This window comes from Adelges cooleyi, unplaced genomic scaffold (assembly GCF_023614345.1).
Source record: "Adelges cooleyi isolate 19-005CV unplaced genomic scaffold, UGA_ACOO_1.1 ACOO_flye_CR_arks_rails_tigmint_CR_PRNA_519, whole genome shotgun sequence".
Classification (NCBI taxonomy): Eukaryota; Metazoa; Arthropoda; class Insecta; order Hemiptera; family Adelgidae; genus Adelges; species Adelges cooleyi.
The window spans coordinates 985,525-1,012,626 of NW_026096208.1; the positions used below are offsets into that span (position 1 = coordinate 985,525).

At 30.1% G+C, this 27,102-nt stretch overlaps 3 protein-coding genes across 4 annotated transcripts; 1 reads left to right on the forward strand and 2 right to left on the reverse strand.

The window, feature by feature from the left end:
- The first annotated feature begins 2,050 nt into the window (after nt 1–2,050).
- LOC126842365 (BTB/POZ domain-containing protein 9-like) lies at nt 2,051–6,886 on the forward strand. 2 transcript variants are annotated; one of them, XM_050579306.1, is made up of 12 exons: nt 2,051–2,173; nt 2,776–2,890; nt 3,792–3,875; nt 4,370–4,499; nt 4,594–4,824; nt 4,900–5,167; nt 5,233–5,362; nt 5,618–5,850; nt 5,934–6,159; nt 6,273–6,465; nt 6,526–6,696; nt 6,790–6,886. In XM_050579306.1, the coding sequence occupies exons 1-11, from the start codon at nt 2,125–2,127 to the stop codon at nt 6,625–6,627; spliced, it is 1,761 nt and encodes a 586-aa protein (XP_050435263.1). In that variant the 5' UTR covers nt 2,051–2,124; the 3' UTR covers nt 6,628–6,696; nt 6,790–6,886. The 2 variants fall into 2 exon arrangements, with proteins under 2 accessions (XP_050435263.1, XP_050435262.1); XM_050579305.1 differs by lacking the exon at nt 2,051–2,173 and adding an exon at nt 2,221–2,319.
- A 5,370-nt stretch (nt 6,887–12,256) lies between these two features.
- On the reverse strand, nt 12,257–16,157 carry LOC126842425 (BTB/POZ domain-containing protein 9-like). The gene is made up of 11 exons (XM_050579437.1): nt 16,075–16,157; nt 15,568–15,651; nt 14,819–14,948; nt 14,337–14,567; nt 13,983–14,256; nt 13,776–13,911; nt 13,274–13,509; nt 13,001–13,187; nt 12,555–12,741; nt 12,419–12,493; nt 12,257–12,304 (listed from the first exon to the last, which is right to left on the reverse strand). Exons 1-11 carry the CDS (start codon nt 16,155–16,157, stop codon nt 12,257–12,259), a joined length of 1,671 nt encoding a protein of 556 aa, XP_050435394.1.
- A 2,134-nt stretch (nt 16,158–18,291) lies between these two features.
- On the reverse strand, nt 18,292–24,264 carry LOC126842426 (BTB/POZ domain-containing protein 9-like). Its single transcript, XM_050579438.1, has 12 exons — nt 24,187–24,264; nt 23,048–23,165; nt 22,588–22,671; nt 22,113–22,242; nt 21,706–21,948; nt 21,344–21,629; nt 21,147–21,276; nt 19,394–19,626; nt 19,096–19,294; nt 18,648–18,834; nt 18,502–18,588; nt 18,292–18,399 (listed from the first exon to the last, which is right to left on the reverse strand). The coding sequence occupies exons 1-12, from the start codon at nt 24,251–24,253 to the stop codon at nt 18,292–18,294; spliced, it is 1,872 nt and encodes a 623-aa protein (XP_050435395.1). The 5' UTR covers nt 24,254–24,264.
- Between the last annotated feature and the right edge of the window lie 2,838 nt (nt 24,265–27,102).

Genomic DNA, 27,102 nt, shown 5'->3' on the forward strand with positions numbered 1-27,102 from the left:
TATAAAAAAAAAACCGACGATTTGTCAGGTAAATCCGAATTGTTGGCACCCAAAATACTAGTCATAAGAATTTTAACGATTTTAAAGTACGGACAAAATGTAATTGGTGGAAATCAAAAACGGATTAGTGTTTAAGGACAACCCGTACTTATTCCTTAAATAATATTAAAAAAACATATTTGTCTACTGAACTAACTTTAATTCAATTAGCTCCAAAGTACAATGTTGCTTTGACATCTTTGGATGCAATTAAAGTCGAAAGAGAATCAAATAGTATACTGGTTAAACTCCCTTAACCGTATGAGTTTAGTTCCATGAGGTAATCATTTACATAACATTTCACTTTTACTTTGGTTTTAATTATTTAATTATATTATTTGCGCCTGAAATAAAACTTAATATTATTAAAAAAAAAAGTTTTGTTACCTCTGTCAATATGATCAGGATTTTACTAGTGTTATAATTATTTATAGGATGCTGCTTAATCATGGCTATAGCCGAACCTGTGGGAATACTTTACAAGTTTCGGTCAATGATGAAGATTGGGAAATAATTGTAGATACATTGATAAAGTCGGCACGATCGGGCCAGCTTTTGGAATTTGAACGCAGGCTGATAGTGTATAAACTTTTAACTGGCGTTCAAACATCAAATATGACGGAGTATAAAAATTCATCTAAGAGGTTTTCTTTTATTTCTTAAGAACTTTTTTTTGTTTAGATTTTGAATTGTGTATATTTGGGTACATCTATTTCACTAGATTCCGACGTCCAATCAAAACGGTGGCCTTTAATATTACGCCTTTTCGGTCTTTAATAACGCCGCCGTTTGCATGAAAGTCGACTTCTAAATGGAACTAATTGGGTTTTTTACATATCATTATAAGTAATTTTCATTTTTATCTAATATGTATAGATCAATGAAATTCCCTTTTCTTACTGTCCGAACTTTTTATTTGACTAGTTGACGTTAATCCTAGCTTAATAGATATAAAATACCTTAATAGGTATATATTTATATAAATAGGTAGATATAAGTATAACAATAATAAATTACTTAATTTTAACTCAATATCAATTTAGATAAAGACGTCCAATTAAATTTGTCATTGCTTTTTTTATGTTGGAGGGGCATAGGAATTGATACTAAATAATGTCTATACTTATAAATAAATTATAAAATCTAAATTTCTAATAAAGCTTACATATATGACAAATTAAATAATGCTGTAACATAAATGTACTCAAAAAAATTTAATAATTATTAAGTTATAGTAGTTTGAATGAATTTAAATTAAGTTTTATATAAATTATAAGTTACTTAAACTACTACCCCATTAAACTAAGCATATACGATTGTGTGCGTTAAATCAGTATACCACTGACCAGAGCCGTTGTGATGAATACCTGTAGTAGTAAAGATAATAGTTGGCTTTCAATAGAGCATTCTTGCTTTTTAAAATCACAAAGTATTTATTATTTCATAATTACTATATAACTGGCGGCACTTATATAAGGCAGGCACTTGTATAAGGAAACAATAAACATTCTTTGAATAGCAAGTGGTAAATTGTTTTAAATGCACCTATAGCATGACCGATGAAAAAGAAGAAAACGAGTACATATAAATAATTATTAATGTAAAGTATTATATGTTTACAACAATAGTATTTTAGCTTAATTTTACATTTTCACCTAGCGAACACGACTTATGCAGACATTTCTTTTCTCGATAAATTTTTTTTAAGAAAAAAAACATAGTTCCCCATTTTTGGGCCCCCATGTTTTTGATTTTCTGAAAACCGATAGTCCTGTTTTATACACGACAATAGTGTTACATGAATTGAAAATACAATAATTAACGAGAATATTTTTTATTTTACAGGTACTTTGCTTATAAATTTTGCTACTGCACGATCAAATTTATCGAGGCCTCGCACAAAAAACACACACCAGTTGTGTACATAATTGTTTCTTTTAAAAACATCATCGCGTATGCTAAAAAATTGTGCGCTATTTTATTAAAACAATATATTCCCGTTAGTTTTCAATACCTACGGACATTGTATTATTTTTATAAGCGATTCTTATAGTATTCATTGATCAAGTTAACACGTATAACACGATGGTGTTTATTTATTTTATTGTGCTAATCGTTTTAAGGTCAACTCCGGGTACGTAATATATTCCATTTGCATCTACATAAATAATTGCCTTTTTATAATCGAAACATATAATCTTAAGCGATATATTCCGAACCCGATTATGGTAATTATCGTAATCTACGGTATTTGCTATTTTCTCACTAAAGGATGGCCTAGTAAGATTTACTTATCCTTTCACAAAACCTCCATGCTGACTAGTATAATGTCTAAGTTAAGCGCTTAAAAGCTCTGGTGGAGCTAATTTGATATTTTTAACAATTTTAACGGAAGGTTAGTTCGTAGTAGGTGCCCTTAATTTTATATTAATTGCTAAAAATGGTAAACGATTTCACAATTATTATTAAACCGTACTGCAAGTACGCAATTAAATTATTGTTATTTTTTCATTTAAAACCGAAAAACAATATTTAAAAATAAATGAAAAATTGTTGAATTATTTTACAATAAAAAAACTTTACTGCACTAGTGCTATATAATTATTATTATTATCTCATTAAAAATATCAAAATTTACCATTTTAAAAATAAATATTAAATCAATTGGCTGGACGCTATCTCTTACTGTAAATAAACAATACAAATTCGTTTGTAAAAATTAATTTTATTTTTTAGCATTGTCTGATCCTACCGAGAATCCATCGTCTTCGGCCAATCCGGCCGGTTACGAGCAAATCGATCACACTCACTTCTTATCCAACGACATTAGCAATCTGTATTTAAATAAAAAGTATGTATTATGACATTTTATAAGTTTCTATTAGATGTAAAGGACTGGTGGTTTTTAATTATTAAGAGTATTACATTTTATTTAGTATTAAACACTTAACCTGTGTAATGACCGGTACAAGTATGTATAATAACAGTGTTGCCTAATATAACATGCCCTTAAAAAAAAAAATGAACTAGTAAATAAAAATAATTCTTATAAACAAAACAAACTTATTATAAAATATAAAATTATTGAAATAAATAATACAGACATACAAATGATGAACAATTAACATAATACATCTTAAATTTTACTATTTCCTACCATGTCTATTTACTGGCTCATGCTGTTTAAGAACTATGGGAGATTTTGAATAATTAATTTTCTTACTGCAATTTATTCTTATTTAAAGTCTTTATTATAATATAATATGTTTTCTATTTTTCCTATAACATTGTTTATTAATGATAGATTCATTTTTTTTATTGTTTTGAAAAATTATATTTTGATGCTATGTTTAGTGATCACCTGGGCATCAGTGTCCAGCTAACCCCCCATAACAGTACCAATAATAGTAAATCAAGTTATTTTATAACCACGACGAATCTTACAGATTTTGACTTACAAATTTTAGCGTTTATATTAAGCTACACTAGTTAAACTAAAATCTCGATATTAGCTTCGAATTATGACTATTAATAATTAACACCATTAATTATGCTTAAACGGCTATTGCTGAAACACTACCTTCAATCAATAGAACAAATGCAAATACTTTATCAGAATGTAATTTAAATATATAAAAAAGCAAAAGCAGTGTATGAATAACATTTTTTTTGCAATTTTTTTGTATTATTTTTAAAGATTTAATATTATACATTAATTATTATTAATTTGTAAATTTTAATATTTATTTTAGGTTTTCGGATGTTGTTTTAGTTGTAGATGATAAACGATTCCACGCCCATCGTGCTGTGTTAGCCTCACGCAGTGATTATTTCAGGTAATAATATCTTATCTTTAATCATATTGTTCTCTTTTTTAACTGATTGTCAATTGTTCTAACAGTAATTTTTTTTTACTTTTTTAGCATTTTTTAGAAAAGCATATTTTTTACCTTTTATGGTTAGGTTAGGCACCCTAATTTCCTAATTAACCACCTAAATGTTTTTGAAAAAACAGAAACATCGATTGCCTTAACATTTTTTACTGTATTGTCATCTATAATTGTTAGTTTACTCGCTTGATATAAATTGATACTATGAACCATTACCACTTATACATAATTATGACAATATTAATATATTTTTGTAAAACAAGTAAACAAGTAAAATAGTAATTATGCAAACTGATTGTATGACTTATTATATAGCTGTTCATTATAACCTAACATACTCAAACTAAACAAAAGTAAATTGTGTAGCCCAAACAATGTGCCTTACAGGTTGTAGCACATACAATGCATTTTTTTACGCTTATATTGAATACATTCTTTAGTGCATTACTGTATAACGGTCATACAGAAACTTATAATAAGGATGTGACCATAAAGGAAGGATCACCAACATCATTTAAAGTGCTTCTTGAATATATTTATTTCGGTCGAATAAACTTAAGCATTCTAAAAGTAACTTATAATTTATTAAATAAGAAAATAAATATATATTACAGAAAAGGATTTGTTAAATACACATAATACTATGTGTTTTTTCATTTATTAGAGTAAAGTAATTTTGGAATTATTAATTCTTTCGAATGTATGGCGTTTCGAAAACTTACAATTTTCGCTGTCCGAGTACTTGTGTAATAACATCGATGTACACAATGTAAGTTCGTTGTTTTCTGTGGCACTTTTCTATCAACTCAAAGAACTCGAAGACGCATCAATCAATTTTATTGACCTACACACTTTGGACGTATTGCAATCTAAAGATTCTCTCTCTCTGTCGGCCGTAATAATATTTAATAATAAAAATCAATATTGCTTTTGTTAGCTAACTAGTTGTGACAAAAATATTATTTTTTAGGAAGCATTGCAACTAATACTCAATCGTGACACGGCGTATGCTAACGAATTGGATATATTCCGTGCAGTTTGTCGGTGGATCAAAAAGAACCAAGACCGCCTTCATCCTAACGATAAAACCAACATTTTATCGGCCGTCAGATATCAGCTTATGAATAATGAAGAATTATCTGAAGTTAGGGGATCAGAGCTGGTTCGTTCGGATAGAAATATTTTAGATGTCATAAAAGTGTCCCTCACACAAGCATTAAATGATCGAGGACGATTAGGTATGCTCAATGTAAAAATATTATGTTAAGCAAACTACGTTAGTGTCATGTGCTTTATTCTTTAGAACCAAATGTGAATTTCGCTCAAGAAAATCCGATAGAGGTTTCTCAAATTGACGGCGGTACCATGATCATGTTGCATCATCCATCGAATATAAACTATATCGAAATGAATTTATGTGACGTAGATTCATGGTGTGTTTTTATTTATCAATATTTCTAATCAAGTATAATTTTATTTGAATACCAATAAGGTTAAAATTTATATTTTTACGAATTATTTTAATAGTTGTTATTTAATTTATTCATGAAGAAAAAAATTGTAAATGCATCGAACACTCAGTTATGACTTGCACAACAGTTATTAAAACTTTTTTTTCGCTTTTTTGACATCTTTATTCATAAACAAATTACACAGGTATTCATTTGATCGAATTCTTGTTATTTTAGCACTTACTCGTATTACATTGATGTATCAGTGGATAGGCTCGATTGGTTGCGTGTAATTAATCATTCAAATTATGATTGTCGGTCAATTCAACGTTTGTGGATTAACCGAATATATGTTCGGTACATCCGTATTGTTGGAACCAAAAATACTAGTAATAAGACTTTTAACTTTTTAAAAGTCATGTACAATACGGAAAAAATGCACTTGGTGGAAATCAAAAACGGATTAGTTGGTAAGGACAACACGAAAGTAACTAGTTCTTTGAATAATATTAAAAAAATTTGTTTATCTAATTAACTCTTTTTAACCTACTAGCTCCAAGGTTTAATGTTGCTTTATCGTCTATGAATGCTACTTTAATCAAAGGAAATACGGAAACTTTGGTTAGAGGAAGGAGGACTCCGTCACGATGGATAACAAGTAACATTTTGAGTGGTGACTATGAAAACTGCAGTAGGTTACGCGAATATACATATCATGGCATAAACTCGGGATGTATAGAGGTTCAACTTGCCCAACCGTATGTGCTAAGTTCAATGAGGTAATCATTTGCATAACAATTAACTTTTTCATTTGATTTTATTATATAATTATTATATTATTTGTGCCTTAAATTATATCAAGGTTACATTAGTTTTTTCATTATTTATATAGGATGCTGCTTAGAGACTGCGATAGCCGAACCTCCTACGGTTACACTGTTGAAGTTTCAGTCAATAATGTAGAATGGGACGTGATTGTAAATAAATCTAATAAATCGGCACGATCGTGGCAGTTGTTGCAATTTGATCAAAGGCCGGTAGTGTACATACGTATTACTGGCGTTCGCTCTTTAAATGAAGATGAAGTAAAATAGTTAATCTAAGAGTGGTTCCTAAATATTTTTTAAAACCTAATATTTTTGTAGTCTTTTAAAATTGTATACTTGGAGGCACCCGCTCAAGTATCGCTAAATTCCAAAGTCCCAAAACCGTGGCAGTCGCTATTGCGACTTTTAAATCCAAAATAGCGCCATCATTCGCCCGGAGGCCAACTGATAAATGGAACTAATGGGGTGTTTTACATATTATTATTACAGGTTACTGTCAATTTTATTGCTTAATAAATATATATATATATATATATATTCAATTATTTTTTACTATTATTATCGTATGGTATGATATGTTAGTGTTACAGACAAGATACAGTTATCAATTCAAAATACAAAAAATATAAATAAAATAATAAACACAATATTTTACGTTGTAAGGTTGTCAATAGTTAAGGTGTCTACAGTTGGATGTCTAGTGTCGTTATCCATTTGACCGCGTTATCAGTAGGTTCTTTGAGTTATTTTTAATGCATTGTAAGTATATATAACATTTAATGTTATGTTTACATATTACTATATACATTTTTTAAAACATAACATTATTAGCTCACGTTCGCCTGTAATTATACGTTTTATTTCTCCCAAACCACATTTGACGTTGACGGTAGGAGGATGAAAAATTCAAAAATTTCGGATTACCTCTTTCCATTAGTGACAAATTTCGACAAGAAAGTTGGATACAAGTTCTGTTAGCAGACTCTTAGATCGGTTTTTTCACTGAGTATTATACCCTGTTTTAAGGTCTGAACTAAATGTCATAGATAAGTATGTGTTACAAGGTTTGGCGCAAAAAACGCATTTCGCAAAAAAAAATCGATTTAATTTTCTTTAGGAATGTCATTGAAAGTATTTGTTTGGGGCATTTTGAGCAACCCCGTATATTTCTCTGACTTGACGCCTTCAGACTTTCATCTTTTCAACTTTTCTGAGACTCACATGGGAAGAAAACCATTTCCAACTTACAGAGGATGAATAAGAGGTCCTGAATTGGTAGAAGGAGTTGGGGGGGGGGTTAAGTATCGACTAATTTTCCGAGGTCTTACTATTGCCGGTGCTTATTGTGTTCAAAAGAACTTCCACTACCACTTAGTAATGTCAACCTTGAAAAAACTCATTGCAAACATGACCAGTTAGTTTTATTTTTAGACAAATTTAATACAGTGTTATACTTATGTAATCAATTAAAATTAAAATAAATAATAAAGCAAATAACTGTTCTGGATAAATACTGGATCAGCATAAATTTAATTTAATTAAATATAAGGTAATATTTACTTTACTGTGGTTAAAAAACACTGTTTTGGCAATTTCAAAGTTAACTAAACTACTATTAATACTAAATAAAACCTAATTATTATTTAAAATTCCCTAATATCCAGCAGAACTCAGTGAGTGCAAAACGCGAATAAATGAAAATTTGAACTAAACGGTCTCGTTAATTATTACATTTGTGGTATAATTACACTACACGCAAACACTAAATTTGGTAAAGTTGTTATATGTTTATAAAAAAAGTATAGCGATTGAATTTCCTATTTTCACCAAACAAAGACGTTTTTTGTAAACTTTATTTTCTCAATACATTTTTAAAGATAAATATAAAAAAAAACCCTGCCTATAAATTTTGCTACTGCACGATCAAATTCAACGAGGCATCGCACAAAAAACGCACATCAGTTGTGTACATAATTTTTTCTTTTAAAAACACCATCGCGTTTGCTAAAAAATTGTGCGCTAGTTTATCAAAACAATATATTCCCGTTAGTTTTCAATACCCATGGACGTTGCATTTTTTTTATAAGTGTTTCGTATAGTGTTCATTAATCATATTAACACGTATAGCATGATGGTGTTTATATTTTATTTTATTGTGCTCATCGTTTTAAGGTCAACTCCAGGTACGTTATATTATATTTCATACGCGTCTACATAAATAATTGTCTCCTTATAATCGAAGCATATAATCTTAAACGGTAAGTTAAACGGTAATACAATTATGGAAATTATCGTAATCTACGGTATTTGCTATTCGCTCACTAAAAGATGTCCTAATTAGTTTCTTATTTCCTTTCGCAAACATCCTATCTGACTTGTTATATTGTCTAAAATAACCTCTAAAAAATTTAAAAAAATTTAAAACCAGATAGCTGGACGTTAATTTATATTGTAAAAAAACTGTACAAATTTGTTTTCAAAAACAGTTTTATTTTTTTAGCAATTTCTGATCATACCCAGGATCCATCGTCATCGGCCAATCCGCCGGTTCCGAGCAAATCGACCACTCTCACTTCTTGTTCAACGACATTAGTAGTCTATATCTAAACGAAAAGTATTGTATTTATTACTATTAATTCTATTATTGTTTGTTAAGTACAATTTATTAACGTCAGCATCATACATTTTACTTAACGGCGATCGCTGAAACTTTATTATCTCATATATAACGACAAAGCATACTGGTCAATAATAGAGAACATAGTTATTAGGATTTTTATACAATATTAATAATAATAAAGTACTTGTGATTATATGATAAATTATTATACAAAAAAAAAAAATAATAGTATTAAAAATACAATTTATTACTTTAAGTGGCCAAGTGTGGTCATACCATCCACTTTGTCACTAAGCATGTCCGTATCTACAATAAACACTAAAATGTAATAACTAACAAAACAAAATATATAAAAAAGATTAATATATAAATAAATAAGTAAACTATAAAATTAACGAACAATTCATATAAATTCAACTAGTATATGGTATAGTATGTTTCATAAAGGAAAACTTTATAGCTGGAAACGTGAAAAAATGATTTGTGCATATTATTATATATTTAATCGGAATTTAATTTTAAATATATTACAAAGCAAAAGCAGTTAATAACTAAACTTATTTTTCCAATTATTTTGTTATACTATATCTAAACTATACATAAGTTATTATTCATTTTTAGTACTCACTTTTAAATTAATAATTTTAATATTTATTTTAGGTATTCAGATGTTGTTTTACTTGTAGATAATGAAAAATTGCACGCCAATCGTGCTGTGTTAGCCTCACGCAGTGAATATTTTAGGTATTTAACTCTTATCATTAAGCATATTACTCCCTTAGTAATAATGATACCTTAATAAGCATAACATTATACAAATTCGTCGAAAATCGTTGTTCAACTTTTTCATTTAATTTTTGGCTATTTTTTTACTGTATCACCAATTTTCTAATTATTTAGCCTAAATAAAAAACACAGCGCCATTGGGTGCCTTAATATGTATAAAGTATAAAAAGTTCTCAATTTGATTTATTATTTAATTATTTTTTTAAATATTTTTTGAAATCAACTAGCCAACATACTTATGAGGAAAACCGGTAAAAATGGGTGTCTTAAGATTTTTTTTTTTTTTAATTGTAAATTATACAATAAAAAGTATATAATTGTTATTTATCTTGCTTAATATACATTTGTTATGTAAACCGTTTACTGGTTAAACTCAATGATTTCGTTAAGAGAACCTAGTTTATTTTTAATGAAAATATTTATAAAGTAGTTGATAATTTTAACGTTATTTGATTAACAAATAATTGCGTTAGGCAAACCTAATCGTCCTCGGTCATTAAATGCTTGTTCGAGGGACTCTTTTCTCGATTTTATTTTACACAAAATATGTGTATCCGAACGAACCAGCTCTGATTGCCTAACTTCAGACAGTTCTTCATCATCCATAAGCTCATATCTGACGGCAGATAAAATGTTGGTTTTATCATCAGGATCTAGGTGGTTTTGGTTCTCTTTGATCCAGCGACAAACTGCACGGAATATATCCAATTCGTTAGCATACGCCGTGTCACGATTGAGAATTAGTTGTAACGCTTTCTAAAAAAAAAAAGTTTTGACATAACAGGTAACATAACAAAAGCACGTTGGTTTTTTTATTATGAAAGTATCCTAACGGCTGACAAAGAGAGAGAATCTTCTGATTGCAATACATCCAAAGCGTGCATGTCGATAAACTTTAGTGATGCGACTTCCAGTTCTTTGGTTTGATAACGACGTGCCACAGCCAACAACGAACTAACATTGTCTACATTGATGTTACACCGCAAATACTCGGACAATGAAAATTGTAATTTTTTAAAACGCCATACATTCGAGAGAATTAATAAATCCACAATAACGTTACTCTAAAAAAAAACATAATGTATTTATTTGAAAATAAATAGTTTTTCTAATTATATACATAAAACACAACCGATCGACCGAGCGGTCTATAAAAATAGGTACAACCTTAAAAAAGTAATTTGTATGACGTTTAAATACCGGTCATCTAAGTCGACTATAAGTTACCTCTAGTATACTTAAATTCATTCGACCGGAATAAATATACTTAAGTAGTACTTTAAATGAGGTTGCTGATACTTCTTTTAATGGCACGTCCTTTTCACGGGATTCTTTATGTTCTTCATACAGTAAAGTACTGAAAATTATGCATATTATTAGTAAAAAAAATGCATTTTAATATGTGCTACTACCAGATAGGCACAGTATACGGGCTACATAATGTGTGTTTTCATTCCAAAACTCATTACAATATTACTTTCGTTTAGTTTGCGTATGTTATATCACACACACTATAACATTTTTTTTACATTTGTACGACTTATTTGATACTTTAGGCCTTACTCATATTACATTGAAGTTTAAATGAATGGGTACCATTGGATGCGAGTTGTAGATCATTCAAATTATCTTTGTCAGTTAGTTCAACGTTTGTGGATAACCCGAAGATTCGTTCGATACATCCGTTTTGTTGGCACCAAAAGTACTAGTAATAAGACTTTTAAAATTTTGAAAGTCATGTACAATACGGACAAAATGCACTTGGTGGAAATCAAAAACGGATTAGTGGGTAAGGACAACACGAAAGTAAATCATTTTTTGATAAATATAAAAAATGTTTATTTGTTTATTTGACTGATTTTGATGCCATAAGCTCTAAAGTACGATGTTGCTTTAACATCTATGGATGTGCGAATAGTCAAAATAATGCCACATACTATGCATGTTACTCTCGCCCAACCATATTTGCTTAGTTCTATGAGCTAATCATTTACATAACATTTAATTGCGTTTAAATATTTTGATGCTGCTACATTGAGTGTACTACAGTGCTGCCTATGATAATAAATTGATAAATATAAATTTAGGAATATGTTAAAACTTAATGGATTGAATTAGTAAGTAGATAATTTTTGGTTGCATACATGTATTTAGTTAATACAGACGTAAACTTCCTTACACTCGAAAGCACCATTTTATCTTAACCAGGGATGCGTTCTATTGAATCCCCGTATATCTTAATACGTCCAATACATACAAATAAACGAAGGTATAAAAAATCTATCCCCGAAAAGGTAAAAATCACAGAATACTAGATGACCTTAGAACACTAACATGTCACATGATTAAAGAGCGATGGACAGAAAAATGGATCAAGAGAAAATCATATCCGTGGTAAAGATTCTTCATTATGCGAAGCCGAAAGAATGGTGCAAACGGTAAACCATATAGTTGAAGAATGCACAGCTATCATAGGTGTAAGAACGCACAAATTTACTTACAATAATTTTAAACCAAAACAAAACTTTTTTATTGTAAGTAAGTTCAATAAGTTCAAATAACAAACAAGTAAAATATATATTAATATCTGTCAATCATGACAGACACACAAGAAATTAAAATTTTCTATTATTTTGAATTTGGTCATGCAACAGAACTTTGAGCCAATGTTTCTGATATCAGATTATCTTCCTAAGAACAAAAATGTTCGTAAGTATTTGTCAATATGATAGTAAAAAAGTATATATAATATACAACAAATATAGTATGTATTAGATTTGATGTAACTACCTTTTAATTTGTTACTTCACGGCCGGCTTCGACGACGTTGGAATCTAATGGTACTTGAGCAGGAGCTTCTAAATATACACAACGAAAATCCTACAGAATAAAATGGTTGTTTAAAGTAAAAATTAAACACACTTAAATTAATTGAACTGACATAGCCTACTGAACTGTAAACGCCAGTAACACGAATATACACAATTGGCCTGGGTTCAAATTGCAACACCTGCCAAGAACGTGTCGGCTCCTTAGATTTGTTGACGATAATTTCCCAATCGTTCTTATTGACTGAAGCTTCAACAGTGTACATGTATACTCGGTCATCGTGGTCCCAAAGCAACATCCTGTAAATTGTGGCAATAATATCGATAATTTAATCTAAATTATTAAAACATATAATTCGTAGAAACCTACTACTTAAACAAGTGTTACTGATATGATAGTGGATAACATTAAAAAGACCGACAAAAAATGAGTTTGGGAATAGTAGTACCGCATAAGTGATATCTATGGTAATCTACAGGATACTACAGTTTTTGACAACAGGTAAGAAGATATAATACAAAAGCATATTAAACATTTCAAGTACTTATAAACCATTACCTTATTGAACTTAGCACGTAAGGTTGGGCGAGTTGAACCAGTATACAACCGGATCCCACCCAATGCCACGTATATCCTTCAGAACCATCGTAGTACCCACCACTCAATAAATGATAAAAGTTGAGATTCTTAAATCCATCGATTACAATTGCACCCTTAAGTAATAAAGCAACATTTTCCTTTGGAACTGAATTATTGAAATCATTCAATTAGATAAACGTATAAAACATTTTATTTGATATTCAAAGAACGGTTATTTCTTGGTTCCCTTACCTACAAATCCGTTTACTATTTCCACCAAGTTCTTTTTTATTGTGTTATACGAGATTTCAAGATATTTGATAGTCGTTTTAACTGTACTATTGGTTCTACGTACACGCATATATGACACTACTACGCTAGGATGAATCCATAAATCTTGAATTGAACGAAAAATATAATTTGAATGATCAATAACACACCACCAATGTTGCCCATCCATTGAATTTTCAACGATATAACTGAAATCCCTAAAGTATCAAATAAATTGGAAAACCGTTGTGTATTATTTATAATATAGTATAAAAATTAAGTATTGTTGTAAACAAATTAGTTTTAACATTTTAAAATTGATTATTTTTTGCTTTCAATTTTTTTTTTTTTTTTATAACAAATAAAATAAATAACATTATTCCTGTTAGAAACTCATGAATTATAGTCTTATTTATTATAATTTTTTGAATAGTTTTATTGAATAATGTCTATTTATGACTAAAAGAATTGATAAAATGTATACCCTAAATTTATATCGTAAAATACCATTTCAATATGGTTTATGATTGATGGATGTCCCAACTTTATGATAGCACCTCCGACAACGTTACTCATAATCTGAAAATCTTGAGAACGATCAGCAAGATTCACATTCGGTTCTAAAAAAATTAATAATTTAGACAAACTTTATATTTTGCTAAATACCAAATAAAATGTCCAGCAGGCATACTTAGCTGGCCTCGAAATTGAAGTATATGTGGTGGCCCCGTGTCTCTTAAGTGCATTGCAGCCGAAATTGTATCAAAACTAACCAGTTGTGAATTCCAAACCTCAAACAGGTCTACATTACTCATTAGCGGATATCTGACAGTTGATAAGACTTTGCTTATTGCATCAGATTGTGGGTCGTATTGATTCTCTTTGATCCAGCGAAAAACCGCCCGGAATATATCAATTTCGTCCGCACAAAACGAGTCATGAATGAGAATTTCCTGAAGAGCATCCTAAAAATAAATTGCGTTTCCCGACTTGTCATCTTGAACGAGCAATATCGGTTTTTTATGTAAAAAAAAAAAATCATTACGGCTGACAGAGACAGAAAATCTTTAGATTGCAATACATCCAAAGCGTGGGTTATGATAAAGTCGAGTATTTCGAATACAAGTTGTTTGTGTTGATAAAGTCTTGCCACAGTAAACATCGAACATGCATTGTTTATTCTAATGTTACGCCGCAAATGCTCGGACAGTGAATATTGTAAGTTTGGAAAACTAAAGTAATCCGAAATAGTAAATAATTCCAAAATAACTTCATCCTAAAAAATAATAATTACAGATTTAATTTATAGTTTTCTGATAAAAACGTTTTTCCAATTAAATACACAGCTAGTTGACCGAATGATCGCACAATCTTAAAAAAAAAAATACTGTTCAAGAGAGGAATGTATTATGAAAAATATTACTATCATTTTTCCAAACTTCTAAGACTTCAATGAGAATTTGAGAACGAACTCAATAAAAAGAACACACTTAGTTGGTAGAATATCGGTAATCGGCTGTACTGTACCTCAAGATTATCTAAACTCATCCGACCGGTATAAATATACTCTAGAAGTATTTTGAATGAGAATGCTGATGCTTCTTTAATATTCACCTCAGAATTATGGGACTCTATGTAATTACCATGCAATAAGGATCTAAAAGTGATACACAATATTAATACAGAAAATAAACTATATGTACTATAACTTGTACACAAGCACAGTACATTGCAGTCCATCTCAAGGAATACAATAAGGATGTAAGTATTCGAAAACTCATTATGAACTTACTCTATTTTATTTTGCGTAATTTAGATATAGGTCCTAACCATGAAAAAAGTTCCAGACCCCTTCCCAAAAGTTAAGTAAATAATAAAAAAAAGCCAGCACATTACTATCGGAGAAGTCACAGAGTTTTTATCATTGAGATTCTCTACAAATCTCCAAAAGTTATGATTATGTTTATGCAATTTGAATAGCGTTAAGGTATATCGATTAAACGTTACCTTTGAACTACTTAATCTCATCCGACCGGTATAAATATGCTCAAGAAGTATTTTAAAGAAGGTTACTGATGCTATACTAATTATCACATTAAGCTGATGGAATTCATTAAGACCTCTATGCAATAAGGTGTTAAAATGTATACACGGTTTTATTAAGTTTACCGATAAGTAATTATTTTACCAATATTACCAATATTTACTACCATTACAAAAACAAATTACCATCAATAAATACTAAGGTAATATGCTTAATGTCAAGAATTAAATACCCAAAATATTCACTGCGAGATGCCAAAACAGCACGATGGGCTTGCAATCGTTCTTCATCGACAATTAAAACAACATCAGAAAATCTAAAATAACATTAAAATGTATTATTATACTGCTACGAATTATCAAAAAATAACAATTATTATGTTTCACTTTTCACGTAGCCAATAATTAATATTATCGACTGTGGTATTTAAAAACTGAATATAAACTAAACATGCTTAATTTTAATTGATGTCAAATTTAATTCACCTATAAGTCATATCTCTTACATAATCGATTAATTGTTTTTGCAATCCAAAATATAAAATAACAATTATTCTTTTGTATTTAGTATTCAGATGTCATCCATGTTTTAAGAGCATGCGTTTACCTAACCTACCAACTTTATGCTATGCACAGGATCAACAAAATCTTTCTAAGTATAATGTTTAACCTCAGTCCTATCTAAAACCCCAAATAGTTAAAATAATAAAGTTAACAGGTACAAATTTAATATCACATACTTGTCGCTTAGATACAGATTCCTTAAGTCACTGACTAAGAAGTCGGTGTGATTGATTTCCTTATTACTATGCTGCTCGGTCATAACCGAAGAAGACGGACGACCGGCAGGTACAGAACACGCTAGTTAAAATTTAAAAAAAAAACAGATGATTTTTTGGACAAGATAGTATGATTTATTTATTTATGATACGGAGTACAATCCAGCTATCCAATTTTACATTTTGTTCGGATTACTCTAAATACAAATGTGAAGTACGTTGTACAGTGTATACAATCAACAAAACGTTTGCGTTAGTTTGTTCAAATAAATAACATCTTACCTACGTAAACGGAATAAAGAAAAAAAATTATAATTTGAAAATAAACCATAATACATAATATTTTGACTACACACAAAATGTTTTACTAAACCTGCCAGAAATGTAACCGTGGTTTAGAAACACTTAAGTTGAATTTCACTATTTATTTAGGGAAGTAGTTATTCAAAGTTTTTATTATATTATAGTTTTAATATAATTGTGGTACTAGGATTGTCTGTGAAGATTTTTAAAAGTAATGATGTTATTATACACGTTAAGTAACAATTGTTATAACCAATCCAACTAGGTGGTTAGTGATACTTTAAAGCTTGTGGTATTAGGTTAAGAAATCAAAAGTGACACTCTAATTTTACTAATACGTTCATAAGTATGGTAACTTTTAAAAGTTATCTTGTTGAAAAATGGAAAATTAGTCTACAATCTTCATAGATGAACAAATACCAAAACACATTAGATTACGTTAAGTTCCATAATTATGTACAGAAATTAACGCTAAAATTAAAATACAAAAAATAAATATATATAATTAAGTATTAATAATACATATTATATACCTGGAGATGACCATAAAATAATAAAGGCTAAAAAATAAACGAACATCGTGTTAATATAATATCAAAAGTTGAATATTTTATAAAAAAACGCTAAAGAAAACTTTGCTATTGGAGGCAGAAAACCAATTGAACTATGTGTAGTTTTGTTATAATAGCGCACCACATTTTTTCATACTTACATACCAAAGTTGATAAACGGAAGACTGTATATACAATTGGTGTACGGTGTTTTGTGCTGTTTATTGTTTAATATTGCCCAGAAGATTTGAAACCAATATATTCTTATACATTATGTCCATGTTTATTTTTTTACTTAGCTATAGGGTTTTGTATTATAAATTAAATGGCACACCGATTGAATAGTCGCTAGTTTTTATCGACGCATTTTGACTCTGAGTTTTGGAAAGAGTTATTTTTGAAGAGCAAGCGGCAAATTTATTTAATGGTGCCTATAAAAATACTAATGAATAAGTATGGATAAATGAAGATAATATTGTATAAGCGTATGGAGATTTAAAAAATGAATTTATACTGATTTGCGCAATAAACACCACGTTTTTTATTGCACTTGCTGTTTTACTTTTTTAAGATATTAAACGTTAACATTTAAGACGGGAGGTGGAGTGCTGTAGAGTAGAGCACGTAGAGTTTTTTTTATCTGCACGCGTTACTCTACAGCACTTCAACATCAGATAATATTAAAGTTGTAATATTTTTTGTAAACTTCATAGTTCAGAAAAAAAAAACAATTAAAATGATACTCTATTCAAGAGTAAAAAAAAAATAATTGTACTCGTCTTGCTTTTGGGTTGATAAAAGCCTTTATTCTGAGTGCCCAATTCTATTAAATAAAATCTTATCAATTTTCAAAAATGTCCATCGGCATATTCCATTAAGTATCAAAATATTTATCGTCAGCAACTTAAAAAATAAGTAAACCAGGAATTTCACTAGTTATAAGGAGAAAATAGTTTCAGAAGCCAGCCGCTGTTAAAACGGCTTTCATAAATAATGTGATAATGTATACATTTATACACATCTTCAGCTGGGATAGGGTTTCATAGTGATTTGTCTTACACAATCATTAAAATATCTTGCAATATTGGTGGTACTATGGTATACTTGGCCCATCCAACAAGTATAAATAATACTAAAATAACGTTTGGGAATAATTATACAGGGTATGTTAATTAAACAAAAATAATTAATTTTCATATTTTATTTACTAATAATAATTATACTAAATATGAGTTTGCACACATACATTATGTGTCGGTCTATTTTACCGTATGATAACAAAAATATTATATCTATTTTATAACGTGTCTGAGATGGTAGTATGTCAACTAACTGAGCATCGGTACTCCGGATCATTGTCCTGTTGGTCTGCTGTCTCCTCATGTTGTTGACCCGGTGCTTCTGCCATAATAATATATGGTTCGTTGTTCTCCTGAAAACAGAAATTTTCGTTACAACTTTGTCTTAATGATAGTAAAAACCATAATTGTTTTAATAAACCAACAATAGTATGCATTGACTATGATGTACGTACCGCATAATGTGTTACAACATGACGGTCTGGGTAGGGGGAATTTAATGGTTTTTGAGCGGGTGCCTCAAAATATACACAACGGAAAAACTACAATATAAAATGAGTTATTCAAAGTTAAAACACTTAAACACAAAAATTGTACTCACAGAGCCTTTTGAACTGTGCACGCCAGTAATACGAATGAAAACTATTGGCCTTGGTTTAAAATGCAACACCTGCCAACCATGTGCCTTTTCCATAGAATTGTTCATGATCATTACCCAATCCTGGTTATTGATAGAAACTTCAACGGTGTAACTGTAGAATAGGTCCCTATCATTCCAAAGCAGCATTCTGTCAATTATGACAATAATATCAATAATTTAATTAAAATTAACCTAACATTAAAACAACAGTTGCTCATATGAAAGTCAATAACATTCCTATAACTAATAACGATTGAGTTGGTAAACATTTAAGTTAGGTCTATAAAGTTAAACGCATACAATATAGGTATCTTAGGCAATCTAACAAGATACTATAATTTTTTTCAACTAACATGAAGACAAACAATAAAATAGTCATTTAGAAAAAGCAAGTTTTTCAAAACATTACCTCATTGAACTAAGTATATAAGGTTGTGCGAGTTGGATCCGAATACAACCCAACCCTAGAGAATGCCATGTATATTTGTTATTCCGAAAGTCTCTAGCGTCAGTAGAGTAGGGATGAATTAAGAAATTTCTCCTTATACGTGGTTCACCTTCGTGCACAATTGCGTTCATAGATTCATTAGCAACATTGTAATCGGGAGCTAAAAAATTAAAAAAAGTCTTGTGTGTTATAAATGTTTTTATAATTTATTATGTTAAAATATCGGGGTTTTTTACGGGTGAGAAAGATGTGATCTTACCAACAAATCCATTTTCGATTTTTACCGAGCCCAATCTTTCAGTATTGTACAATAGTTCTAATAATTGGAATTTCTTATTGACAGTATTTTTTGTACCAACTATTCGAATATACCTAACTATCTGCTTAGGAATCCACAAATCTTGAACAGAACGACAAATATAATCTGAATAATCTACAACACGCACCCAATAGTCGTCATCAATTGAAACATCAATGTAATAACTGTAATCCCTAAATAATCATATAAATCAAACAAACCGTTTTATATATTTTTTTAGATGTATAAAATAAAAATAACACATAATTGTTGTGTATAGAATTAATAGTTATTCCACTTAAAAAAAAAAACATTTTTATAAATCTCTCTCCTATACGGTTAACGTGCGTTTTTTCCGCCGATTGAACGATTTAGTGCAGGTGGCAATTTGTTCCTCTAGACACTTGCGCCCCAGAGGAACAAACCGCCAGTGGCTTGCACTACACATTTTCAAAAATATAAATATAATTAAACAATTAATAAAGCTTGAGTGGGGTATTATATTTACACTATTTACATAACATGAGGTTACTCCCACTTGGATATCTTGACTAGTTCGATAATGTTTCAGAATACTTGCACGTTCCATGTTCAAGGGTGTGGTTTGATGCTGCTCGCTCCACGCTCTTCTGCAGACTGACCGATTCGCTTCCATGGGCGTAGGTTATATACCATACCCCCAACCGCATTTTCCGCTTCCTCTTGCCGCTGCCACCTGTTTTCAACGGCCACACCTCTTCGCCTTGGCCGGCTACCGCATGACTGATTGCCGTTATCAATTATTTCTTGCTGCCAGCTGTTTTCTACGGCTACACCCCTTCTAGAGTTCAAAAGATGAACTACCGAAACTACAAACACCGGGAGTCTACGAACTTCAGTGTACCTGTGGTCATTCATACATCGGGCAAACAAAACGACCTATTGAAAATACGTGCCAGAGAACACGAATAAGATGTTAACTACAAAAGAACTGGAAAATCGGCCGTAGCAGAACACGTGGGTCAAGAAGGTCATAGCGTAAGCTTTGAAGAAATCGTGGTCCTGTCCCGAGAATCTTATTACTCGAAACGTATGCTGAGGGAAGCCAGAGAAATCGAAAAATGCACAACAAACTTCAACGGAGAAGATGGTTGGAAATTGAGCAAAACGTGGAAACCGGTGATACATCAATTAAAAAGAGGACCAAAAGAAACCGGAGACCAAACGGGACGAAGAGAGCCGGAAATACAGCAAGAAACTATTGATAGCGGAAACAAAAATCAGTCATCCGGCAGCCGGTCAAGAAAATGGGGCGTGACCGTAAAAAACAGCTGGCAGCAAGAAACTATTGACAACAGAAATCAGTCACGCTGTAGCCGGCCATGGCGAAGGGGCGTGGCCGTAGAAAAAAGCTGGCAGCGGCAAGAGGAAGCGGATAATGCGGTTGGGGGTATGGTATATAACATACACCCACGGGAGCGAATCGGTCAGTCTGCAGAAGAGCGCGGAGCGAGCAGCATCGAACCACAGCCTTGAACATGGAACGTGCAAGTATTCCGAAACATTATCGAACTAGTCAAGACATCCAAGTGGGAGTAACCTCAAGTTATGTAAATAGTGTAAAAATATAATTATTTAAAATAAAAACCAGTGAAATCGAATAAAGAATAATTATATTGAACACAACTCTATTGAATAATTTTCATTTATGATTAAAAAATATTGATAAACATACCCGGAATTATTATCCCCGAATATAATCATAATTTTGTTTATAACTGTTAAATGATCCAAAGTTATCATAGCACCTCCGTCAAATTCATTAATATCCAAAACACCCTGAGAACCATTAACAATATTCACATCTGAAAATTTCAAAATTAAAACCGACATAATATGATGAATATAAAATGTTGTGTGCTAGAAGCATACTTTGCTGTACTCGAAACTGAAGCTCGTGTGGTGATACCGTGTTTCGTAACAACTTGGCATCCGAAATTGTTTCCGATATTCTTTCCGAACTAACCAGTTGTGATATGCTAACCTCATCCAGTTCTCCATCACTCATTAATGCATATCTAACAGTAGATAAAACTTGGTTGATGGCATCTGAATCTAAGTAGTCTTGGTTCTCTATCATCCAGCGGTTTACCGCACGAAATATTTCCAATTCGTTAGCACAAAACGAGTCACGAGTGAGAACTTCTTTAAGAGCTCCCTAAAAATAAAATTTGTTTTTCAATTTGTATTTAAACAGAAGTAATGAATTTTATTTTTAAATTAAATATTATTACGGCTGACAAATTTAGAAAATCTTCTGATTGCAATACATCCAAAGCGTGAGTTTCGATAAAATTGAGCAGATATTCGGGTGATTTTACCACGGAGGTTTTGGGCTGACAAAGTCGTGACATAGCAAACAAAGAACATACATTATGTTCATTTATGTTATTGCTTAAATACTGGGACAGTGTGTATTGTAAGTCTGAGAGTTCATATAAATCCGACAGACTAAATAATTCTACAATAACTTTATCCTGAAAAAATAAAATTAAATCATTGTTTAATTGTTTTCATATGAATATCTTTTTCCAAACTAACTTATTAAACACAACCGATCGATTTAAACCATCGCACACCTCTTAATAAAATAGGGTATACGTAGTGTAAATAGCCATAAAATATATCGGTTATACCTCACCTTTAGATCACTTAAATTCATCCGACCAGTATAAATATATTCAAGAATTATTTTAAATGAGGCTAATGGTGCATCACTAATGTTCACTTCACGCTTATCGGATTCTTGAAAACCTCCGAACAATAACCTTCTAGAAATTATACATGATATTAATGCAAACAATTATTTCAACGACCCCAACGAAAAAAGTCGTAAATCATTTTTGAAACTAAGTTGCGCTTTGACCTGAAAACACATGTCTTCTGTTTAACCGGAATAGATAGTGGTATTATAAATGGGCCAAAGAAGTAATCTGTGTAACCAGTTAAAGATAAAGTGAGTCAAAACCGTTTTCATAGGGGGAGCGTCGAAAATATGTGCCACAATCAGTAAGCCTGAGGCTTTTGTAGTATGACTTCCCAGACTATCTGTCTAAAACTACTCAAAATCAATTAATTTTAAGGTGATATGTTTAATTAAAAAACTTTATAGGTACCTAAAATATTCACTTCGTGAAGCTAATACAGCACGGTGGACTGGCAATTGTACCTCATCGACAATAAAAACAACATCAGAAAATCTGAAATAAACATTATATACAGAAACGAATTATCAAAAAATAGTAATTAATATTTTTCACTTTTTACGTTGTTAAAAACCGACATACTGATTAAGATAAATAATATTAGACGACTTTTTTTTAATTATTATCAAAAATAATTCACCTAATAATAATATTATATCTATGATTCGATAACACTAGCTTAAGCTTTTTTCAAATTTAAGAAACATAAATTTAAGATTAAAATTTATATTTAAATTTTATAATTATTTTACTATTATTGGAAATATTTGAAATAATAAATTCCTTATGTTACAGAAAATTAAACCCACAATAAAAATAATTGGTTATATAATAAAGTAATTGGTGCAAAGACCTAACCTACCCAACTTACCTGTCATCTAGAAACAGAGTGCTAATGTCTTTGACCACTAAGTCACGGTGTTCGATTTGCTTTTCGTTCTGTTCGGCTGTAGAAGAAGATGGTGTAGAATCAACAGAATTATAACATGCTAAAAAAAATTAAAAAACACACTGATTTTGCTGTAGAGAAAGTATGGTTTATTTATTTAGAATACGGTGTACTATCAAGCCATCCAATTTCACTAATTATTCATACTGTTTACTTAGTTAATCAAATAAAATAATAAAAATATTGTTTTTGAGCGCAAACAATACGTTTTAATAATTAAAAAACTGTCATGGTCAAATAATAATAAATGTATGACATTAGATTTCTCTGAAAATAATTACAATTTTTTGAAGTTTTTAAGCGTGTAATGGACGTGTAATACGTTGTATAGCGTATAAATTATAAATAACATTTTCGTTGGTTTGTTCAAATAAATAATATCTTACTTATGTAAAAACAAGGAAAACATTTGTGACTTAGAAATGCATAAATATTTTGGCGGAACACAAAAATTATTATAATTCGATTATCAAAAAATTAACTGTGGTTTACATCGTTAGTAATAACTTATAATAACACTTAGAGATTGCTGCGTTCGAATAATACAGAAACAAAATTCCTAATTTATTTGTAAAATATATTAGGTATGTACATGGAGTTATAGTACATTTATGACATTAGTTATCTTTGAATATAATTAATAATGTTTATAAGTGTGTAATGGACGTGTAGTACGTTGTATGGTGTATAAAATCTATAAAATAATAGCGTTGGATTGTACAAATAAATACCACCATACCTACGTAAACACGATAAAAAAAAATCGTAACATTTGTGTACATATATCGGATTAACACAAAAATTAACTAAGCTTATGAAAAATTAACGATGGTTAAGAACCACTTAAGTTGATCAATAACTATATAACTAATGTACTTATTGAATGTCAGAGTTTGTGTATGTTCTAGTTTTATCTTAAGTGTGATACTAGCGTTGTCTAAAAGATTTTTAAATGTCATGTAGGTATTGTACATCTATAGTAATAATAACGCTTAGAGATTGCTGCGTTCAAATTATATAGAGACAAATTGATTAATTTATTTGTAAAATATATTATGTACCTGGAGTTGTCCATAAAATAATAACGACAAAAAAATAAATCATCTTCGTGTTAAATGATGAGGGCATTTAATATTAAATGTGAATACTTTATAAAGACTATAAAGAAAATCGTCATGAGTGTTTAAAAATGTAGTTTTATCATAGTAGCGTACCATTTTTTTCTATACTTACATACTAAAGTTGATAAACGAAAATCTGTGTACACGATATGTTTTTTTTTGTGTAGGTACATAAATATGTTATTTCTGTATATTGACTAACGTTTAATATTGCCCAGAAGGTTTAAACCGGATATAAGGTCTTATACTTATTCATCGTTTTTTCTATAGGCATTATAATGCAGATTTAACAAATGCTCTATATAAAACCCAATGTCAAAATGGAAAACTAAATTTAAAAAATCAGCAAAGTTCATTTAAAAAAATTTAGAATTTCCTTAGCCAGTTGACTTGACTAGGCTAGGCCAAAACGACATTCGATAGGATTAAATTATTTGTGAATTTATTTTAATTAAGGTAATCATGCAATTTTTCAATAGTCTTTATAATATATGTTTTTTTGTCCATATCTATTAAAGGACGTTTGTCCATTAAATTTATAGTAAATAAATAAGTTAGTGGGTCCAAAGACAGGATGGATGGCCAAGTCGTATTTAAATATAAATATCCCTCAAGTCTTTTACAAATATTTACTATACCGTCTGAGGAGCATAACAGGCGATCGTACCTCTAAAGAAGTTATGGCTTAAAATAAATTAGGTCTTGGTCCGAAAATGGTAGTTTGTCAACTAACTGAGCATTGGTGACACGGCTCATTGACCCTTTTGTATGTTGTCTCCACAAACTATTATAGCTTACAAGCTATACGGTGTTAAGTGCATTGCGAAAAACTAAAATTTTATTTCAACCATAAAATAATACAACCTATTTTATTTATTATTTTTTTTATTACATTTTTTTTTCAAGATAGCCATAGTTTTATTTAAACTAATTTTTAGAAAATAATTAGTGAAAAAATTTCTTTTTTCATTCATCCGTTCAAAAGTTATATTCGTTTGACAGTGAGGATGACTGATGACGGGAGGTGGAGTGCGGTAAGTAACGCGCGCAGATAAAAATAACTCTACACGGATTACTCTACTAACATATTAAAAAAAAAATCTCTAAAATATCCACTAGAACAAAAGTTATTTAATTTGTCAAATCTTTGTAGGCCATCCTGTATATTAATGATACGGTGTATTATCGAGCATTCTGATTTTACATTTAGAGATTGCTGCGATCAATTTATAAAGAAACAAATTTATTAATGCATTTGTAAAATATATTATGTACCTGGAGTTGTACGTAAAATAATAATGACAAATAAATAAATCATTTTCGTGTTAAATTATGTGGAAATATATTATCAATCGTTTAACATTATACAAAACACTATAAAGAAAACGGTCCCAGAAGGTTTGAAACCGACATCAGTCTAATATACAGGATGATTTTTTTATCATTGGCCAGTCAATATCTCACTGGAAAGAAAGGTGCAGTGTAATATTATTTTTATCTGCGCGCACTTCCCAACCACACTTCCCCTCCCGTCCTATCTGTTTTACTATTATAACTTAAAATTATTAATATCAAATTTAAAAAAAACCAATAAAAAAAGTTATTTAATTTGTCAGATCTTTGTGGGAAACCCTGTATACTTTTCAAAGCCACACACTTCAACATAATTAATAATGCCGCCAAATGTGTCTTGTTGGCGTGCGGTGTATAACTAAATTTTGCAGATTTTTGCGTGAACTTGAAAATAAAAAGCTGTATCACGACCCAGATTCAATATATTCGAAAACATCCACACACTTATATATCTTCATTTATCTGATCTGTCACTTATTTATCGGTTTTTCTATGAGCATCAGAAATATACAGATTTAACAGTTGCTCTTTCTAGAACTCTTAAGTCAAAATGGAAAACGAAATTTTAAAAATCAGCGAAGCTTATATGAAATAATATATTATTAAAATTAATATATATTAAATATTAGATAAAAATGCTCATTGCTTGTTAAAAAACCTCATTAAAAAAACCTAGAAAATTCACACAGAGTATAATACTATTGAATTAAAAGTGCAAAGGAGCCACAGATGTTTTTACCATAGAACCAAGGGAATATTTTTTTTTAATTTTCGGTTTTCACAAATCTCTACAATATAAGTAGGATAGCGAAATAGCTAAATAAACCTTCTATAAAAATACATTAAAAAATAACGCAAAGCAATAAAATAACATGCTAATTAAATATAAAAATCAACTCATTTTTTGAACGAGTTTGTATAATTTGTTTATTCGGGTAACATCCACATACCCGATTTTATATTTTTTTTAACGGAATGATTATGTAAAATTTTATATAAAATAATTATAACAGTTTTATCGCGCGTACATAGCATGGCTTAATAATTGTGAAAATCTCTTACCGTTGTTTGTTTTAAATTTAAGGTGTAATATAAGAATATTAAAACGATAATTGTAAAAAATATATTGTGAAACACGCATATTTTCTTTTAAAATAATTACAACTTTATTTTTATAACGTGCCTGCTTACCTAATTGGTTAGAATAGGCCGGAACGACGGACGATATGATTAAATTAGACTTAAAACAAGATGGATGGCTAAGCCGTATTTAAACTTAAATATCTTTAAAGTATTTTGTTTGCTTTACCGCCTGAGGAGCTTAACAAGCGATCGTACCTCAAAATAAATAATGGCTTAAGGTAAATAGATCACGGTCCGAAGATGTTAGTATGTCATATAACTGAGTATCGGTGCTCTGGCTCATTGTTTCGTTTGTCTGTTGTCTCCTCAAACTATAATGGCTTACACGATAAACGGGGTAAAGTGCTAATAATGCATATT

What these genes read in the sequence shown, in the direction of transcription:
- LOC126842365 (XM_050579305.1), top strand. Translation starts at nt 2,265, where the DNA reads ATGGTAATTATCGTAATCTACGGTATTTGCTATTTTCTCACTAAAGGA. An exon ending in TCTCACTAAAGGATGGCCTA is followed by an intron (nt 2,320 to 2,775) that starts GTAAGATTTACT and finishes TTTATTTTTTAG; the next exon opens with CATTGTCTGATCCTACCGAG. An exon ending in GCTCTTTAAATGAAGATGAA is followed by an intron (nt 6,466 to 6,525) that starts GTAAAATAGTTA and finishes ATATTTTTGTAG; the next exon opens with TCTTTTAAAATTGTATACTT.
- LOC126842425 (XM_050579437.1), bottom strand. Translation starts at nt 16,157, where the DNA reads ATGACCGAGCAGCATAGTAATAAGGAAATCAATCACACCGACTTCTTA. An exon ending in AATCTGTATCTAAGCGACAA is followed by an intron (nt 15,652 to 16,074) that starts GTATGTGATATT and finishes ATGTTATTTTAG; the next exon opens with ATTTTCTGATGTTGTTTTAA. An exon ending in ATTTTCTGTCTCTGTCAGCC is followed by an intron (nt 14,257 to 14,336) that starts GTAATGATTTTT and finishes ATTTATTTTTAG; the next exon opens with GATGCTCTTCAGGAAATTCT.
- LOC126842426 (XM_050579438.1), bottom strand. Translation starts at nt 24,253, where the DNA reads ATGCCCTCATCATTTAACACGAAGATGATTTATTTTTTTGTCGTTATT. An exon ending in TGAATTTAAGTGATCTAAAG is followed by an intron (nt 21,949 to 22,112) that starts GTGAGGTATAAC and finishes TTATTTTTTCAG; the next exon opens with GATAAAGTTATTGTAGAATT. An exon ending in ATGTTGTAACACATTATGCG is followed by an intron (nt 18,400 to 18,501) that starts GTACGTACATCA and finishes TTCTGTTTTCAG; the next exon opens with GAGAACAACGAACCATATAT.